Below are 21,773 nucleotides of genomic sequence, written 5' to 3'. Positions count from 1 at the left end.
GGACGAAATGCAAATGTATAACGTTTTACAAGTAATATGGCTGAGTAATATTTTCTTTTGCGTTACCTCTATACCCGTATCTCAAATTCTAATCATTTATTTGTTTTATTCGTCGTATCAAACCGGATATTCTTCGGTTTACGAAGGATTGTTTTGCAGCGTAGGGGTGGGAACCGCTTTCTTATATCTATTTGGAGGATTATTGCAAATTTCGACGCTACTTTTCGCTGCTAGTTACGTAGCGAGAATAGCATTTTTGAATTTATCCAAGCATCTTTCGTTATTGAACTTTAATGACGTAAATTTATACGACAAGATAGAGTCGATAATGATTACCCACGACGAACTCTGGACATTTTCTCGAGATTACAACAACGCTTATAATTTTGTTCTGAGCACCGATTATTTCTGCTTGATGCTGCTTACATCCGTAATGTTTTATAGTTTAATATTTATAGAAATGAGCGCATTTACCAGGTTCATTTACTTTGACGTTGTCTGTTGTTTAATCTACATGTGTTGCGCGTTTGCAGTTATACTTTCTCTCGTTACCGCTGCCGTAAGTAATTGCCACACGTTCGTTTCGTTTTAATTCTCGCGTAACGTTTTTCTTTACTTTTCAGATGCAGAACGGATTTCAAGACATTCGAATACTTGCAAATTGTCATTTCCAAGTCGAACAGAAACTGAGAGTAAGTTCGGTACATTCAGTCGTTTTCGGTCGATCGCGATTTGAAACTAATAATACTTATACGCGGAGTTAACGCAAATATTTGATTGACAGATGCTGAATTTCATGAAGAGATTCGGTAAAGCTTCGTTGCTTTTTTCGGCGGAGGATTACTTCAACGTAACCAAGAAATTTCCTATCAAGGTAAAAGTCGAAATAATAAATTCAATATCGAAAATTTACCTTTCCGAAACTCGTGACGATTGAGCAGTTTTTACATCAACCAGTTTTGTAACTTTAAGCGATAACATTTTATTGTTAGCCTATATAAGATGCACCCCCGTTTATAACGGTTATTTCGTTAGCCTATGGGAGATTGCCACTGTAACTGTAAGGCCCTGTACACACTAGGCGTTTTTCAACGCGCGTTTTAAAGAACCAAGAGTTCTATGTAGGGGTATACACTCAAACGCCAAGCGCGCGTTAAACGCGCGTTTATAGATTTTTGTTAAAACGCGCGTTTTGCGGGCACTTTACGGGCGCTTTGAGATATATGTGCTGCCTTATAGCGACGATGGAGGAGCACACACAATCAATTACTTTCTCGTCCATTTCCAAACTGAGCCAGTGCTAAACGCCGAACTAACGCTCGTCGAACGCCGAGCTAACGCGCGTTAGCTCGGCGTTAAACGCGCGTTGAAAAACGCCTAGTGTGTACAGGGTCTAAGACTCGGACAATTTTAGCCCTCTTTTTCAGAAAAGTTTCGTTTTATTTATCTATATCTCTCTCTATATCTATATCTATATCTATCTATATATATATAAATGGACATGTATGTCCCTATATTTCACTTTTCCGCAAAAACTACACATCGCACGTGAATTGTGTTTGTATGTGGTGGTAGACCCAAGTCTCCATTCGTGCATAGGTGTGGTTGCGTCTCGATAGCTATAAGGGTGCGGGAGATATGAGGCTGAAAGTGGTTGAAAGTGGAAGATTTTCTATTTCGATTTTAAAAATTTTCGATTATAGAACGATTGTAAACGTTGCAGAAAATTGATCAAATTGAAAATAGTTCGTTTGACTGGACGTGAAAGTTCTCTAATGAGTCTGGAAACGGGGGACCTAATTCTTGCATTCTGTGAAAACAGGTAAGATTGGCTATAATGTAATTATCTTAATCTTCACTATCGTTACTTTCTGCCCACAAATAAAAACACAGCGAAGCGGGTCCTTGCAGCTAGTGTAAAATAAATGGAATACAACACCTTTCGCGACGTTGCGGGCAGAAAAAATATACAGTGGTTACATTTCAAATCTAATTGTATAGGAGAAATAATTAAATATTCACGTTATATATTTAAACGAATTCTTATATTTATTTACAGATGGCGAGCTCGCTTCATTCCATATTTTCCAGTCTTACAAACTTGAGGAGTGTGGAACAAAAAACAAAATGTATCGAAGGCGATTCGAAAAAACTTCGGAATCTCTTCTTAAATTAAATTTGGCACGGAAAGAGCGTACAACTCAATCGATGATAAATGTAGTATTAGGCATTATGTAAAACTATTTAGGAAGACTTCTAGTTTGAAAATATTACGTGTAAAGCAATAAATAAATTAGATTTTTTTCGTCTAAATTATATTTAAATGTCACTAATTAGGAACCTCGGAGAAACGATCATCGAATAAACTAACGGCTTTCTGAATAAACGAAATACAGTATTCGTTTCTATGATCACATTATTAACTAGTAGCCCGGGACGCCCCTAGTGGGCGTTCTTAACAAATTCCCGAGAAGTACGGTTCCTTTGACTTTTTTGTTCCTATCAATATGCTCTACAGCTCTGTCAAAGTCCCAATCGCGTCGTGCGGATCTAGATTTCTACCTATTAAACATTCTATAAATACTTTAAAATAGTTTAATTTGTTTATTTACCTTCGCTCTTAAACCTCGATTTTAAATGTATCCGCCATTTTTTCAACAAATTTCCCGTGAGTCGATGCGCGACGTTCGCCGAGTCGCGGGATGTCGTAAACGTGTGGCGCGAGGTTAATCGAGGCATATAATAATAATTTATACCATTCCGTGGTATAAATAATAAATTCCTATTACAAATAAAAATAATTTATTGTTAATTTAAAATCATCGCTAGGGCGCCTCTAGTGCCCGTTTTTGGCATACCGTTACGCGGACGGACACGCGTTCAATGGGTTATATAGATAGATGTTCTGCATTCTTGTAACAATCACATTATTGTTTACTTTTCACTTATATAGTGTTTATTTAACTACTTTTTACACATCGGAGAAACAATAATAAAGTAAAATATGCAAGCATCTTTTGTGGCTTTTTCATTACTCAAATTAAATATTTGGCCCGCGACTCAATGAGCGCAGTGGTGAGTCGGAACCGTCTCAGACTGCGCTCATTCAATTCCTCTTCTATACTTTCATCACTGTTATATTTTAGGCATCGAGCTACGTCGTGTCCGCGAAGAAATGCGTATTATACAATGAATTTTCACCAAATCTTCATTTAACAGAAATATGCTAATTTGACAATTCTGTGACTAGTTTTTATCGCAATGGCGAATCTGCCCGGTCATTGTGGAGTTTTTAATAAACAAAAAAAAAACTCACGGAGGACGAGATCGTGACCATCGTACTGTACAATGTAATTAATTTCCTCTTACTAACTTTGCCTGACATTCCGTCAGGCAAAGTTAGTAAGAGGAAATTAATTACTCAAAAAATAAAATAAATTTTTAAACACTTTTCGTTTTCCAGGAAACGGAAAATTAATAATAGTGAAAATAAAAACCTTTCCTTAAAAAACGACAAAGCAAAACTAGACAATGTAAGTCCAAAGATCAACTCCCTGCGGTTGGGATCGTTGCGAGTTAAACGTCGATTTTGACTCTTCCCGCCACGTAAGTCTAGATCTCGATTCACTTAGCAACAAGGACGACCACTTAGAAAGTGAAGAGGAAAATCGAACGATCGGGGACAGAAAATAACAATAACCCCCGAATTTCGATTTCTCCGAGTTGCCGAACCTTTTTTTGGTCGCGTATTCAACGTCACCCTCGACTCTCTCTGTCCGGGCATCCTTCTCTCTCGGACAGATTCTCTTCTAAGGAAACGACAGAAGACTCGTCGCCGATTTATACCAAAAAGACTTTAGGGACACCAATTTCTGTAAGTCTTTTTGATATACCAGTAAATCGGGACAAAGGACTTGACCAGGAGTTCCCAGCCCTTTTCTTGCGTTGACCTTTTATAGAAATTCTTTTCAATCAGTCTCCTTAAAATTTTTATTTTCCAACATTTTGCTTAATATATCGATTAAATTATTAAATCAGTCGATGAATTTCTCACGATTGTTGTTATTCATATCTGAAAATTAAATTCTCGAAATAGTAGTATCCGATTGTTCTATAGACCCCTTTTAAGTTCCACCGACCCCCATCGGGATGTCGCTGGAATTTTAAAGTTTCCTATCGAGATCTATCAATATATCGACCTCGATAGGAAACTCTGGACTACACGGTTCCTCTTTAGTTTTTTTTTTTTTTTTTCTGTTCTAAGTTGTTTGATCGATCTGCACCAAAATTTTCTAGGTCACTGGGAAAAATAGACTTCCACGCGGTGGGCACCCAGAGACTTTGGCATCTTCCGAAGGAAAACAAAAAAATATTTTCATTTAGTCCTAGTTCATATCCACGTACAGAGCTCTATTCCACGAGAAGCCGTATTCTTAAAATACAGAATAAAGAACGCGTTAGTAGTTTCGACACAGTGTGAACGGTTCCTAGTAGTATCTAATCCGGAACTACCCACCTCTACTATACAACACGTGGCATGGGATTGAAGCTTTCGGTTCGGTACGTACAGACTCGTTTATATCAAAGCAAGCAAACATTTCTTTTTTTTAAAAATTAATATGCCTCAATGTCCTTAATTTATTCAAATATTATTTCATTCACCAGTACAGTGTGTATTTCTATTAATAGGACTACAGTAGTAAACTGCTATTTAAGATTACTGCAAATCAGTCACACAGATTAAAATTGTTTTAATTACATTTATAGGTAAAAGTTTAATAGTCCTATTAATAAAAATACACACTGTACTGGTGAATGAAATGATATTTGAATTTTTTTTTAAACTCTTTCCGCTCTGTGGGCACTAAGAGGGTCTCTTTTTGCAAGCCCATTATGGTTCGGCCAGGCCCACAGTGGGGCTGCCGGATGGTGAGGGACGGGGCCCGCCATATCCGAATGGACCACCCCCCGAAAAATTCCTGGGGATTTTTCGACCCGTTTGGATTCGAACCCAGGTCCTCTGGAGCAGTAGGCTGCCACATTGACCGCTCGCCCATCCGGCCACTAGCAAGTAAACATAATACACGTAAAGCTAGATAACAAGCAGCTGCACCCGGCAACCGTATTACAAATACATATGCAAACAGTCTTAAAAAACAATACACACAATCCACGGCGTTCATTGACAAACATACAAAACCATACACGGTTGTGCAAGAAAGAACTACACGGTACCCAAAGCACTACACAAAAGTCTAGAAACATTAAAGTTTCGCAGCATGCATCAAATTTCGGAAAGCGACCCGCATTAAACACCTCGTGTACTCGAACGGCACGTAACCACAATAGCAGTTTTTCTGTAACTATACCTCGACTTTGGTCCCGTACGGTACCAATTTTTACCTGGTAAGATACGATCCGCCGACATTGTAATAATGAAACAGAGGGTTTCGTATAAATACAAACATTTATTAGCTGATTGCTAATTGAGTGTCGAATCCAATACAAATTGTGTAATCTATCATAAATATAATTATTCAGTGTTTACATCACACTGCATTTTTTGGTCGACTTTAAATAAAAATATTCTTTTCTGTATAGTAGTAACAATAATATCAACAATTTCATAGATATAAAAACTTCTGAAAGATGCGAAGTTGCATTTAAAAAAACAGTCATGATGAGTTTTGCAGTTTTTCTACACTAGTAGTAGTCATCGACTTTGTTGAGTACTACTACTGTAAATCGCTAGATTCTTCTTATAATCTGACTACGTACCGTTCTTTGTTGACTAAATTGTGATCTGCGGACGGTCCGTTAATCATCTCTGTCCTGTTTAAAAACACTTTTATATTTTTCGTTGGATGAAAACGTAAATAGTAAGTAATCTGGAAAATAATTTATATATTAAAACCTGGTAATGCATTTAAACCACTTACTAAATCTGAGTAAATATGATTTAATTTGTTTGAGGATAAAAGTTATGTACAGAATTGTTAATTATCTTTTAGAATCGTCCCTCTGTTTTACTCACCAAGGCAGAGAAGAACCTCGAAATAAGACTTCATCGTGTGATTTTGTTGCGGTTTTGGAGGCGTGTAAAAATAGTGTGTCTTTGTAATCTGTCCTGATATTTTTTGAGAGTTTCTTGTATTATACGAATTGTATATGAACTGTTCTTGGATTTTTATAGAATTTTTCAAAATGAAATGAAGATTCATTTCAGAAGTGACAATTTGGAATTAACACACGAAATATTACTAATCATTATATCTATATTTATATCAAAGTAAATTATGATAAACTGCCCACCTGTTTATGATTTTATTTCTAACAAAAACAAATTAATTTATACTAAATATTGTATAAATAAACTTTTTAGTATTTTTTTCTGTTTTGATTATACTTTCAATTACCAAATAATTAAAACACGATGTAATTATTGAGATTTTATTTCAATAATTCATAAATATTTTCAATTTCAATCATTATTTAAATATTATCTTCAGAATAAATACAATATTTCAAATTAAAATATTAAAGCAATTTAGAATCATACCAATAAACTTTTACTTATCATGTTTATTATATTTTAAATGAAAAGTAATCTAAAATTACTTAAGTTTACAAAAATAGATTCTGATTTCAGTCAATACAACTGTTTCCTGTTTCATTGGATAATGAAAGCATGCTAAGTATTTTAAATAAGCATTGTGTGAAACTAAAGCTTCAGATTGATTAGAAAACAAATTTTATTTATATACAGTCGACCCCCCTATAATTATGGTCCCTATAGTTACGATTCCTATAAAACTACGAAAAAATTGCTACCGGTATCCATAAAAAATAGTAAAACTTCCCTATAAACACCTCAAACGTCATCGGGAAGCCGAACTACTTTCCCGCCGTCCGTAGCGCCACGCTACGGAGAGATTTCTATCGTCTGGACAGTATTATATAAATTATATATAAATTAGGTACTGTACATATAATTATATATTAATTATATATAAATTAGGTACTGTATATATAATTATATATTAACTTATTGTAACTTTGTTATAATTAAATATATAATTTCCGCCGTCTAGCGTGGCGCCACGCTACGGAGATTTTTACGCTAACTATCGTCTGTCAGTATGTAAATTAGGTACCGTAAGTCTAATACAGTACTGTAATTTTATACATTTCTTGTGAAAGAAACATTTCTTATTCAACGGCGATTAAAATTATTTATATTAATGATGTCTCCGAAGTTCTACGAAGTTTTCACAGAAAAATAAGTTGTTAGAAATCGGCCGCTCTTTGCTGAGCTGTTCCGCGACGAAAACAATGTTGAGCAATGGCAATGTCGAATGGTGACACTCGGTAAGTAATCCTACAATTTTTTGTTTATAGCGTAGTTTATACGGATTATTCCCAAAAAATATATACGTATTTTGGAAATGTTGAGTCGGATTAGTCTAGAATCGATTAATTTTATGGAAGAAAATCTTTCAAACAGCCGTAGTCCGTAAACTTGACACGTGTCGGATTGTGATTGGAAGGATTCGTAAGAAAGCGGATTCCTAGAGAATGGAACGTATCTCTATCTTATAGGGGGGTCGACTGTATTGTAAGTAATAAATGCTAAAATCTTTTATACCCGAGTTTAATTCAACTAACACAGTCCCTCAGGCATTTTGTACTCAAAGGTGTACGGTGTCCCAGACTTTTCAAAAACTGATATTAATTTACATTATTCTCTTACAATTTAAAGGTGGACCATTGACGGTAATAAAGCTAAACTAAATTAACCACTGTAATATGTTAAGTCGGCATTTTGTGCACGGATGTGATTTTTACGAAATTTACATTTGCATGAAATTCTATGCTAAACAAGAATTTGTGTAGCATAGAAATACATTAAAATTCCAGATTTGCTCCTTAACACATTAATATTTAATAAGGTAAAGCTACCAATTATTTTTTTGATTTAAAGTAAAAATTGGTACAAAAACTTGCAAGCATACGAAAAAAAAATTTCTTAAAAAATTCAGGAGAAAGTTACTTGTGTATTATTTACATATCTGTTAGATCAGTGTAATTCACTGAATTCTTCATTGCTGGAGAGCTACTGTGTTCAAAGTTAATCACTATTTTACAACCTCAAACAAATGTATCCAGTACATCAATTTTAATTTTTGCACAAGTAACGAGATTTATTATTGTTTTCTATTATAAGAATGTACTTTTTTAAAAATTACTTAAAATCAGACTGTATAAATTGTGACAATGCAATTTGTTTAGAGTTGTATGACCTGTCTGAATGTTAAAATGCGATTGCAAACATTTCATTTTAATTTTTCGTTTAACATTCTCTTACTGACGTTGCAGAGAATGTAAACTTTTACCTAAAACTTATATAATACTTTTTAAAACACGAGCACTGCATAACGATTGTATAAATATCACTCGCTGCATTTAAATATAAAAACATTTTGCAACTTTAAAATGATGTATTAGACAAAATTATAAATTTGAGAAAAATCTTAAGAATTTAATTTCAATAAAATCTTTTTCAGAAACACTCTCCAATAAGAAAGTCTCAATACATGTTAATAGTGATTTAAATGGTAACATTTATCATTTTTCATCATTGTAATAAAAAAGTTTTATGAAATAAGAATTAAGTTTGCTTTCAGTTTATTAATTTTGTGAAATCCGCGATTTTTACGCCAATGTCAAAAAAATATTTTGTAAACAACTCCGATGAAAAACATACTCTTGGTATGAAGTATATCGGAGGTCACCGATTGTTTTCACAATTAGGTGGGAAAGTTGACACTTAGTCAATCGGAATGCACCGTTAGTGTCAACAGAAGTCAATCATGTGACTCCTTTCCCACGAAGAACGTATAAAAGTTCGAGCCCCCAGAAGCTCCGGGCGACCAAAGAAAGTTATACTTATCAATGTGTGCATCTTGTCTCCATACACCGGATATAGCGACAGAAAGGACATCGCCATACAACAGAAAGCCACTTCAAACTTCCATTGCCATTCTACAGTTCCTGCACTGACTACAATTCATATGGCCCATTCAACAAACGCATATTAGTCATATCCTTATAGAGGTATTTGCATTTTCGAGCATTGTGAACTCTCTCTCAGGATAGCCGTTAGAGCTGTTAGAACGGCCTGTTTTTATAGTTAACTCATATTTAATCGCCGTTAGCCTATGTATTGTTATAGCGTCTTGTATCTTAGCTTAATTAATCAAATAAATGCTTGTTTATTTTGTTAAACCTGTCTCTAAAGGACATCTGCCAGCTTCCTCACCTCCCTCCCCATTCGATTTGCCCTCCTAAGCCATCCTACGACTGTGGGATCGGGTTTTACCAACCTGTTGCAGCGTAAGCAGTCATTAGGGATCAGCCCAGTGGCCCTCTGCATATCTCACAATTTTTATTCTCGAAACAGGTAACAAGATTTACTCCTGAATAATGAATAAAAAATTGTTTTCTTCTTCTCTTGAAGCTCAGTTTTACAGTAGTCAATTAACAATAGTGTGAATTATTAAATAAAAAGAATTTAGTGACTAATAAACAAGCAAAATGATTATATTATTACAAGTATAATGTCTTAAATGGGTACTATAGCACCTGGATAATCGGATACCCCAATATTTGAGTACTAAAATTATAAAATGAAAAATTATACACAACTTACCATAAATGCAAATCCCAATAAAAATAATGCATAATGTACCACAAAAATTGGCAGTCGATAGTTCAGAAAATTATTGCCGTAGAAATTCCATATTAACATGAGAATGCTATTTTCTGTAATCATAACAGAATAGTAAATGAAATATCTGTGTCGAGTTGGAGAATCTACTGGATTGAAATAACAGAAGATAAAGATGATTCCAACAACGGCATTATAAAGTACTTCCTCAAACCTGAAACAGAAACAATCATTTTTGTAATCGTCTGGACATAACAAACAAAATTGTCATGATTTACATTTGAATTGCCTGTAAATTACAAATAAAAATGTATTTATATTATTTTTAATATAATTAATGCACAAATTATACTTTGTGTTAAGTCTGTATTAATAGCATATCCTAAATCTAAAAGTGAGGTTTAGAAAAAGCTATAAAACAAAAATTCAAAATAAATTCTAGCCTCATGTATATGATAATATATGAAGCAAATATGCCCAAAGACATGAAAAAACACTAAACTACATCATGATAAATAAAAGTTGTAATTGCAATGTATATAAATTTTATTTAGATGTCAATTTTTTCCAAAATTTCCTTTGTGTAGTTTTGATGAGACTATTATAAAAATTCTGAGCATCATTTTTGTTGCATCAGCATAAGACAACGGATGCAAGAAGAATCACTTTTTTGTATTTTGTTACCAAATCCTTAACCCCTTATTTTTAGGCTTTTTGAATAGCTTACAAACGAAATATAATATTTATAGCAGACTTCTGAAGATTTGAAAACATGATTATGCATAAACTACTTATATATCAAAACATCTGCCACAGTAATTAAATTATAAAACTTGACATATAAAAGAAGTTGGCAACCTGTAGTTCCCCACATACAAGATGCTACTCTTCCTCTATACAGAATATTTTCATAGTTATTGATCCACAGCTTAGTGAAATCTTTACTATGAGATAGCTATAGTTTGTAGGCTGTAGATAAAAACTTGCATAATAATTTTTCATAGATTTTTCTCATACCATAGAACAACTCTTCCAAGGATTAGTTTAAAAATGATTGCACCAGGGAAGCCTTTTCATTACATACAGGCATCATCATCATCGGCATCATCATCATCATCATCATCATCATGAAGATTGTACAGATGTTTTCAAACATTACGGCTGTGATTTAATGGAAGGGAATGTGGCTGTGGAATAGGAAAATGTTACAAAATGAATATAGAAGTGAAACTTAAAAATGTGGCTTAAAATTAATTTTAGATGATATTGTAATATAAGAAGTCAGTGTTACATATATTTAAATGTATAAAATAAATAAGATAATCATTAAAAAAATAAAATAATAATGAGAATAAATTGAAAAATAATATTAAATTAAAAAGTATTGGTGAAGAAATGATAAAAATTACAACTCAGTGGCACAATTTGTAACAAAAACTCTGCATTGTTAATGCTTTTGAAAGATTAATGCATTCAAGTTTTCAACATTTACAATTTCTTAGTCACTATTATAATGTCTGCTTGATAAAAGAAAATTACTAAATCATCATTTTTTTTTATAAGTGACTATTGCAGAACAGATATCTTCTATCTTTATTATCTAATATCTTACAATAATTTGGTTTATAGCAAAATGTGAAATCAGTTTTATTGTGTTTATTGTAGCTTATTCCTTTATATAAACAAGACATCCAAAAATTTTTTAAATCATAAAAAACAGTACATTCTTGCTAATCTGGGTCCTCATTTATCCAGCACATCCCCCTAGTGCGATTGCCTATACACTTCTGTTTCCATGAAAACATTAGCTGTGTTAGACATCCAGTTCTCCTGTTTACTCAGGCTTCTATCCTGTTTATTGTCAGCATGCTGTACTATTTTTCCTCATGTCTCCAAGAAGAATCAGTACTAGGTCACATTGTTCATTACCCTTAGGCCTATACGCTCAGTAATCCAGCAAGCTCGCTAATCTGCCACCTATTGATGTAAGGAACAGTCAAATTTGCAAGAGTGTTTTCTTATATATTATTTTTATCAAAAATATACCAAATTCCTCACAATGCTTTAACCACAGAAATTAGTTATATTTTAGTCTAATCACTATTTTGTGTTCTCAAATTCTAGTTCACAGCTGTCTCCCTGTTTCCCCTATATAATTAACTGTATTTACATATGTACAATTAAGTTTATAGACTACCCCCAGCCTCCTCCAAATTGTCTTCTTTCCTGTTTTATTACATTATTTTATTTTTCATTCCTACATTTATGAGCATATGGCAATTATACATGTATGTAATACATAAATTTAAACGATGGGATAAAAACACAAGGCGTGAGAATGGATATCATGCAGAAAAAAGCTTGCAACAAAACATATATCATCAATTGATGATATACAAATAGTGGAAATTTTATAAATTGTTTTATTTGCTTTGTATAAAAGAGAAAGGTCAGTTTATAAGTTTGTTTTTTTATATAATACTAGCAGACCCCGCCACGCGTTGTTGTGGCTCAAAGTGTATAAATGTATAACACTTCCCCGTGTGGGGGGAAATTTTTCGAAAAATTTCTTTTTAGTGTACATTCTCTTGGCGTGCCCTATTAAAACGCAATCAAAAACGCAAAAACCCGCACCTAAAACAGTATAATAGAAATCAAGTTCTTCAAGGTAAGCCTTAATCCTGTCCCTCTCCCCCACGGGGGGGAATATTGAAAAATTCCTTTTTAGTGTATATTCTGTTGACATACCGTATTAAAACGGAATCAAAAACACAAAAAACCGCATCTAAAATAGTAGAAATAGAAGCAGAGTTCTTTATGGTAAGCCTTAATCTTGTTCATCTCCCCCCAGTGGGGGAATTTCGACACGTATATTATATAAAAACANCATTCCGTCAGGCAAAGTTAGTAAGAGGAAATTAATTACTCAAAAAATAAAATAAATTTTTAAATACTTTTCGTTTTCCAGGAAACGGAAAATTAATAATAGTGAAAATAAAAACCTTTCCTTAAAAAACGACAAAGCAAAACTAGACAATGTAAGTCCAAAGATCAACTCCCTGCGGTTGGGATCGTTGCGAGTTAAACGTCGATTTTGACTCTTCCCGCCACGTAAGTCTAGATCTCGATTCACTTAGCAACAAGGACGACCACTTAGAAAGTGAAGAGGAAAATCGAACGATCGGGGACAGAAAATAACAATAACCCCCGAATTTCGATTTCTCCGAGTTGCCGAACCTTTTTTTGGTCGCGTATTCAACGTCACCCTCGACTCTCTCTGTCCGGGCATCCTTCTCTCTCGGACAGATTCTCTTCTAAGGAAACGACAGAAGACTCGTCGCCGATTTATACCAAAAAGACTTTAGGGACACCAATTTCTGTAAGTCTTTTTGATATATCAGTAAATCGGGACAAAGGACTTGACCAGGAGTTCCCAGCCCTTTTCTTGCGTTGACCTTTTATAGAAATTCTTTTCAATCAGTCTCCTTAAAATTTTTATTTTCCAACATTTTGCTTAATATATCGATTAAATTATTAAATCAGTCGATGAATTTCTCACGATTGTTGTTATTCATATCTGAAAATTAAATTCTCGAAATAGTAGTATCCGATTGTTCTATAGACCCCTTTTAAGTTCCACCGACCCCCATCGGGATGTCGCTGGAATTTTAAAGTTTCCTATCGAGATCTATCAATATATCGACCTCGATAGGAAACTCTGGACTACACGGTTCCTCTTTAGTTTTTTTTTTTTTTTTTATCTGTTCTAAGTTGTTTGATCGATCTGCACCAAAATTTTCTAGGTCACTGGGAAAAATAGACTTCCACGCGGTGGGCACCCAGAGACTTTGGCATCTTCCGAAGGAAAACAAAAAAATATTTTCATTTAGTCCTAGTTCATATCCACGTACAGAGCTCTATTCCACGAGAAGCCGTATTCTTAAAATACAGAATAAAGAACGCGTTAGTAGTTTCGACACAGTGTGAACGGTTCCTAGTAGTATCTAATCCGGAACTACCCACCTCTACTATACAACACGTGGCATGGGATTGAAGCTTTCGGTTCGGTACGTACAGACTCGTTTATATCAAAGCAAGCAAACATTTCTTTTTTTTAAAAATTAATATGCCTCAATGTCCTTAATTTATTCAAATATTATTTCATTCACCAGTACAGTGTGTATTTCTATTAATAGGACTACAGTAGTAAACTGCTATTTAAGATTACTGCAAATCAGTCACACAGATTAAAATTGTTTTAATTACATTTATAGGTAAAAGTTTAATAGTCCTATTAATAAAAATACACACTGTACTGGTGAATGAAATGATATTTGAATTTTTTTTTAAACTCTTTCCGCTCTGTGGGCACTAAGAGGGTCTCTTTTTGCAAGCCCATTATGGTTCGGCCAGGCCCACAGTGGGGCTGCCGGATGGTGAGGGACGGGGCCCGCCATATCCGAATGGACCACCCCCCGAAAAATTCCTGGGGATTTTTCGACCCGTTTGGATTCGAACCCAGGTCCTCTGGAGCAGTAGGCTGCCACATTGACCGCTCGCCCATCCGGCCACTAGCAAGTAAACATAATACACGTAAAGCTAGATAACAAGCAGCTGCACCCGGCAACCGTATTACAAATACATATGCAAACAGTCTTAAAAAACAATACACACAATCCACGGCGTTCATTGACAAACATACAAAACCATACACGGTTGTGCAAGAAAGAACTACACGGTACCCAAAGCACTACACAAAAGTCTAGAAACATTAAAGTTTCGCAGCATGCATCAAATTTCGGAAAGCGACCCGCATTAAACACCTCGTGTACTCGAACGGCACGTAACCACAATAGCAGTTTTTCTGTAACTATACCTCGACTTTGGTCCCGTACGGTACCAATTTTTACCTGGTAAGATACGATCCGCCGACATTGTAATAATGAAACAGAGGGTTTCGTATAAATACAAACATTTATTAGCTGATTGCTAATTGAGTGTCGAATCCAATACAAATTGTGTAATCTATCATAAATATAATTATTCAGTGTTTACATCACACTGCATTTTTTGGTCGACTTTAAATAAAAATATTCTTTTCTGTATAGTAGTAACAATAATATCAACAATTTCATAGATATAAAAACTTCTGAAAGATGCGAAGTTGCATTTAAAAAAACAGTCATGATGAGTTTTGCAGTTTTTCTACACTAGTAGTAGTCATCGACTTTGTTGAGTACTACTACTGTAAATCGCTAGATTCTTCTTATAATCTGACTACGTACCGTTCTTTGTTGACTAAATTGTGATCTGCGGACGGTCCGTTAATCATCTCTGTCCTGTTTAAAAACACTTTTATATTTTTCGTTGGATGAAAACGTAAATAGTAAGTAATCTGGAAAATAATTTATATATTAAAACCTGGTAATGCATTTAAACCACTTACTAAATCTGAGTAAATATGATTTAATTTGTTTGAGGATAAAAGTTATGTACAGAATTGTTAATTATCTTTTAGAATCGTCCCTCTGTTTTACTCACCAAGGCAGAGAAGAACCTCGAAATAAGACTTCATCGTGTGATTTTGTTGCGGTTTTGGAGGCGTGTAAAAATAGTGTGTCTTTGTAATCTGTCCTGATATTTTTTGAGAGTTTCTTGTATTATACGAATTGTATATGAACTGTTCTTGGATTTTTATAGAATTTTTCAAAATGAAATGAAGATTCATTTCAGAAGTGACAATTTGGAATTAACACACGAAATATTACTAATCATTATATCTATATTTATATCAAAGTAAATTATGATAAACTGCCCACCTGTTTATGATTTTATTTCTAACAAAAACAAATTAATTTATACTAAATATTGTATAAATAAACTTTTTAGTATTTTTTTCTGTTTTGATTATACTTTCAATTACCAAATAATTAAAACACGATGTAATTATTGAGATTTTATTTCAATAATTCATAAATATTTTCAATTTCAATCATTATTTAAATATTATCTTCAGAATAAATACAATATTTCAAATTAAAATATTAAAGCAATTTAGAATCATACCAATAAACTTTTACTTATCATGTTTATTATATTTTAAATGAAAAGTAATCTAAAATTACTTAAGTTTACAAAAATAGATTCTGATTTCAGTCAATACAACTGTTTCCTGTTTCATTGGATAATGAAAGCATGCTAAGTATTTTAAATAAGCATTGTGTGAAACTAAAGCTTCAGATTGATTAGAAAACAAATTTTATTTATATACAGTCGACCCCCCTATAATTACGGTCCCTATAGTTACGATTCCTATAAAACTACGAAAAAATTGCTACCGGTATCCGTAAAAAATAGTAAAAGTTCCCTATAAACACCTCAAACGTCATCGGGAAGCCGAACTACTTTCCCGCCGTCCGTAGCGCCACGCTACGGAGAGATTTCTATCGTCTGGACAGTATTATATAAATTATATATAAATTAGGTACTGTACATATAATTATATATTAATTATATATAAATTAGGTACTGTATATATAATTATATATTAACTTATTGTAACTTTGTTATAATTAAATATATAATTTCCGCCGTCTAGCGTGGCGCCACGCTACGGAGATTTTTACGCTAACTATCGTCTGTCAGTATGTAAATTAGGTACCGTAAGTCTAATACAGTACTGTAATTTTATACATTTCTTGTGAAAGAAACATTTCTTATTCAACGGCGATTAAAATTATTTATATTAATGATGTCTCCGAAGTTCTACGAAGTTTTCACAGAAAAATAAGTTGTTAGAAATCGGCCGCTCTTTGCTGAGCTGTTCCGCGACGAAAACAATGTTGAGCAATGGCAATGTCGAATGGTGACACTCGGTAAGTAATCCTACAATTTTTTGTTTATAGCGTAGTTTATACGGATTATTCCCAAAAAATATATACGTATTTTGGAAATGTTGAGTCGGATTAGTCTAGAATCGATTAATTTTATGGAAGAAAATCTTTCAAACAGCCGTAGTCCGTAAACTTGACACGTGTCGGATTGTGATTGGAAGGATTCGTAAGAAAGCGGATTCCTAGAGAATGGAACGTATCTCTATCTTATAGGGGGGTCGACTGTATTGTAAGTAATAAATGCTAAAATCTTTTATACCCGAGTTTAATTCAACTAACACAGTCCCTCAGGCATTTTGTACTCAAAGGTGTACGGTGTCCCAGACTTTTCAAAAACTGATATTAATTTACATTATTCTCTTACAATTTAAAGGTGGACCATTGACGGTAATAAAGCTAAACTAAATTAACCACTGTAATATGTTAAGTCGGCATTTTGTGCACGGATGTGATTTTTACGAAATTTACATTTGCATGAAATTCTATGCTAAACAAGAATTTGTGTAGCATAGAAATACATTAAAATTCCAGATTTGCTCCTTAACACATTAATATTTAATAAGGTAAAGCTACCAATTATTTTTTTGATTTAAAGTAAAAATTGGTACAAAAACTTGCAAGCATACGAAAAAAAAATTTCTTAAAAAATTCAGGAGAAAGTTACTTGTGTATTATTTACATATCTGTTAGATCAGTGTAATTCACTGAATTCTTCATTGCTGGAGAGCTACTGTGTTCAAAGTTAATCACTATTTTACAACCTCAAACAAATGTATCCAGTACATCAATTTTAATTTTTGCACAAGTAACGAGATTTATTATTGTTTTCTATTATAAGAATGTACTTTTTTAAAAATTACTTAAAATCAGACTGTATAAATTGTGACAATGCAATTTGTTTAGAGTTGTATGACCTGTCTGAATGTTAAAATGCGATTGCAAACATTTCATTTTAATTTTTCGTTTAACATTCTCTTACTGACGTTGCAGAGAATGTAAACTTTTACCTAAAACTTATATAATACTTTTTAAAACACGAGCACTGCATAACGATTGTATAAATATCACTCGCTGCATTTAAATATAAAAACATTTTGCAACTTTAAAATGATGTATTAGACAAAATTATAAATTTGAGAAAAATCTTAAGAATTTAATTTCAATAAAATCTTTTTCAGAAACACTCTCCAATAAGAAAGTCTCAATACATGTTAATAGTGATTTAAATGGTAACATTTATCATTTTTCATCATTGTAATAAAAAAGTTTTATGAAATAAGAATTAAGTTTGCTTTCAGTTTATTAATTTTGTGAAATCCGCGATTTTTACGCCAATGTCAAAAAAATATTTTGTAAACAACTCCGATGAAAAACATACTCTTGGTATGAAGTATATCAGAGGTCACCGATTGTTTTCACAATTAGGTGGGAAAGTTGACACTTAGTCAATCGGAATGCACCGTTAGTGTCAACAGAAGTCAATCATGTGACTCCTTTCCCACGAAGAACGTATAAAAGTTCGAGCCCCCAGAAGCTCCGGGTGACCAAAGAAAGTTATACTTATCAATGTGTGCATCTTGTCTCCATACACCGGATATAGCGACAGAAAGGACATCGCCATACAACAGAAAGCCACTTCAAACTTCCATTGCCATTCTACAGTTCCTGCACTGACTACAATTCATATGGCCCATTCAACAAACGCATATTAGTCATATCCTTATAGAGGTATTTGCATTTTCGAGCATTGTGAACTCTCTCTCAGGATAGCCGTTAGAGCTGTTAGAACGGCCTGTTTTTATAGTTAACTCATATTTAATCGCCGTTAGCCTATGTATTGTTATAGCGTCTTGTATCTTAGCTTAATTAATCAAATAAATGCTTGTTTATTTTGTTAAACCTGTCTCTAAAGGACATCTGCCAGCTTCCTCACCTCCCTCCCCATTCGATTTGCCCTCCTAAGCCATCCTACGACTGTGGGATCGGGTTTTACCAACCTGTTGCAGCGTAAGCGGTCATTAGGGATCAGCCCAGTGGCCCTCTGCATATCTCACAATTTTTATTCTCGAAACAGGTAACAAGATTTACTCCTGAATAATGAATAAAAAATTGTTTTCTTCTTCTCTTGAAGCTCAGTTTTACAGTAGTCAATTAACAATAGTGTGAATTATTAAATAAAAAGAATTTAGTGACTAATAAACAAGCAAAATGATTATATTATTACAAGTATAATGTCTTAAATGGGTACTATAGCACCTGGATAATCGGATACCCCAATATTTGAGTACTAAAATTATAAAATGAAAAATTATACACAACTTACCATAAATGCAAATCCCAATAAAAATAATGCATAATGTACCACAAAAATTGGCAGTCGATAGTTCAGAAAATTATTGCCGTAGAAATTCCATATTAACATGAGAATGCTATTTTCTGTAATCATAACAGAATAGTAAATGAAATATCTGTGTCGAGTTGGAGAATCTACTGGATTGAAATAACAGAAGATAAAGATGATTCCAACAACGGCATTATAAAGTACTTCCTCAAACCTGAAACAGAAACAATCATTTTTGTAATCGTCTGGACATAACAAACAAAATTGTCATGATTTACATTTGAATTGCCTGTAAATTACAAATAAAAATGTATTTATATTATTTTTAATATAATTAATGCACAAATTATACTTTGTGTTAAGTCTGTATTAATAGCATATCCTAAATCTAAAAGTGAGGTTTAGAAAAAGCTATAAAACAAAAATTCAAAATAAATTCTAGCCTCATGTATATGATAATATATGAAGCAAATATGCCCAAAGACATGAAAAAACACTAAACTACATCATGATAAATAAAAGTTGTAATTGCAATGTATATAAATTTTATTTAGATGTCAATTTTTTCCAAAATTTCCTTTGTGTAGTTTTGATGAGACTATTATAAAAATTCTGAGCATCATTTTTGTTGCATCAGCATAAGACAACGGATGCAAGAAGAATCACTTTTTTGTATTTTGTTACCAAATCCTTAACCCCTTATTTTTAGGCTTTTTGAATAGCTTACAAACGAAATATAATATTTATAGCAGACTTCTGAAGATTTGAAAACATGATTATGCATAAACTACTTATATATCAAAACATCTGCCACAGTAATTAAATTATAAAACTTGACATATAAAAGAAGTTGGCAACCTGTAGTTCCCCACATACAAGATGCTACTCTTCCTCTATACAGAATATTTTCATAGTTATTGATCCACAGCTTAGTGAAATCTTTACTATGAGATAGCTATAGTTTGTAGGCTGTAGATAAAAACTTGCATAATAATTTTTCATAGATTTTTCTCATACCATAGAACAACTCTTCCAAGGATTAGTTTAAAAATGATTGCACCAGGGAAGCCTTTTCATTACATACAGGCATCATCATCATCATCATCATCATCATCATCATCATCATCATGAAGATTGTACAGATGTTTTCAAACATTACGGCTGTGATTTAATGGAAGGGAATGTGGCTGTGGAATAGGAAAATGTTACAAAATGAATATAGAAGTGAAACTTAAAAATGTGGCTTAAAATTAATTTTAGATGATATTGTAATATAAGAAGTCAGTGTTACATATATTTAAATGTATAAAATAAATAAGATAATCATTAAAAAAATAAAATAATAATGAGAATAAATTGAAAAATAATATTAAATTAAAAAGTATTGGTGAAGAAATGATAAAAATTACAACTCAGTGGCACAATTTGTAACAAAAACTCTGCATTGTTAATGCTTTTGAAAGATTAATGCATTCAAGTTTTCAACATTTACAATTTCTTAGTCACTATTATAATGTCTGCTTGATAAAAGAAAATTACTAAATCATCATTTTTTTTTATAAGTGACTATTGCAGAACAGATATCTTCTATCTTTATTATCTAATATCTTACAATAATTTGGTTTATAGCAAAATGTGAAATCAGTTTTATTGTGTTTATTGTAGCTTATTCCTTTATATAAACAAGACATCCAAAAATTTTTTAAATCATAAAAAACAGTACATTCTTGCTAATCTGGGTCCTCATTTATCCAGCACATCCCCCTAGTGCGATTGCCTATACACTTCTGTTTCCATGAAAACATTAGCTGTGTTAGACATCCAGTTCTCCTGTTTACTCAGGCTTCTATCCTGTTTATTGTCAGCATGCTGTACTATTTTTCCTCATGTCTCCAAGAAGAATCAGTACTAGGTCACATTGTTCATTACCCTTAGGCCTATACGCTCAGTAATCCAGCAAGCTCGCTAATCTGCCACCTATTGATGTAAGGAACAGTCAAATTTGCAAGAGTGTTTTCTTATATATTATTTTTATCAAAAATATACCAAATTCCTCACAATGCTTTAACCACAGAAATTAGTTATATTTTAGTCTAATCACTATTTTGTGTTCTCAAATTCTAGTTCACAGCTGTCTCCCTGTTTCCCCTATATAATTAACTGTATTTACATATGTACAATTAAGTTTATAGACTACCCCCAGCCTCCTCCAAATTGTCTTCTTTCCTGTTTTATTACATTATTTTATTTTTCATTCCTACATTTATGAGCATATGGCAATTATACATGTATGTAATACATAAATTTAAACGATGGGATAAAAACACAAGGCGTGAGAATGGATATCATGCAGAAAAAAGCTTGCAACAAAACATATATCATCAATTGATGATATACAAATAGTGGAAATTTTATAAATTGTTTTATTTGCTTTGTATAAAAGAGAAAGGTCAGTTTATAAGTTTGTTTTTTTATATAATACTAGCAGACCCCGCCACGCGTTGTTGTGGCTCAAAGTGTATAAATGTATAACACTTCCCCGTGTGGGGGGAAATTTTTCGAAAAATTTCTTTTTAGTGTACATTCTCTTGGCGTGCCCTATTAAAACGGAATCAAAAACACAAAAAACCGCATCTAAAATAGTAGAAATAGAAGCAGAGTTCTTTATGGTAAGCCTTAATCCTGTTCATCTCCCCCCAGTGGGGGGAATTTCGACACGTATATTATATAAAAACACGTGCGTATTCGAATGCAGCGTTGTGTGAAAATTTCAAAGGAATTGGTAGGAACAAACGAACATTACATTTTTATT

At 33.1% G+C, this 21,773-nt stretch overlaps 1 protein-coding gene and 1 long non-coding RNA gene across 2 annotated transcripts in view; both read right to left on the bottom strand.

Moving 5' to 3' along the window:
* Positions 1-5,448: 5,448 nt before the first annotated feature.
* On the bottom strand, positions 5,449-10,803 carry LOC111641481. Its single transcript, XR_002759413.1, has 3 exons — positions 10,745-10,803; positions 9,710-9,941; positions 5,449-5,888 (listed from the first exon to the last, which is right to left on the bottom strand). It is a non-coding gene; the product is annotated as an uncharacterized LOC111641481 (long non-coding RNA).
* Positions 10,804-14,682: 3,879 nt separating this feature from the next.
* Positions 14,683-21,773, bottom strand: part of LOC111641480 (XK-related protein 6-like) — a 12,539-nt gene continuing 5,448 nt past the window's right edge. The window contains exons 3-4 of the mRNA XM_023387655.1: positions 18,944-19,175; positions 14,683-15,122 (exon numbers count right to left, since the gene is read on the bottom strand). Coding sequence (XP_023243423.1) covers positions 14,994-15,122; positions 18,944-19,175 — 361 coding nt within the window. The 3' untranslated portion in view covers positions 14,683-14,993. The remainder of the gene's footprint in view (positions 15,123-18,943; positions 19,176-21,773) is intronic.

The sequence above is a fragment of the Centruroides sculpturatus genome, unplaced genomic scaffold (genome assembly GCF_000671375.1).
Source record: "Centruroides sculpturatus isolate CEXI.00-Female unplaced genomic scaffold, Cexi_2.0 scaffold1476, whole genome shotgun sequence".
In the NCBI taxonomy this organism is placed as follows: domain Eukaryota; kingdom Metazoa; phylum Arthropoda; class Arachnida; order Scorpiones; family Buthidae; genus Centruroides; species Centruroides sculpturatus.
This window is presented reverse-complemented; position numbering and strand designations above follow the sequence as displayed.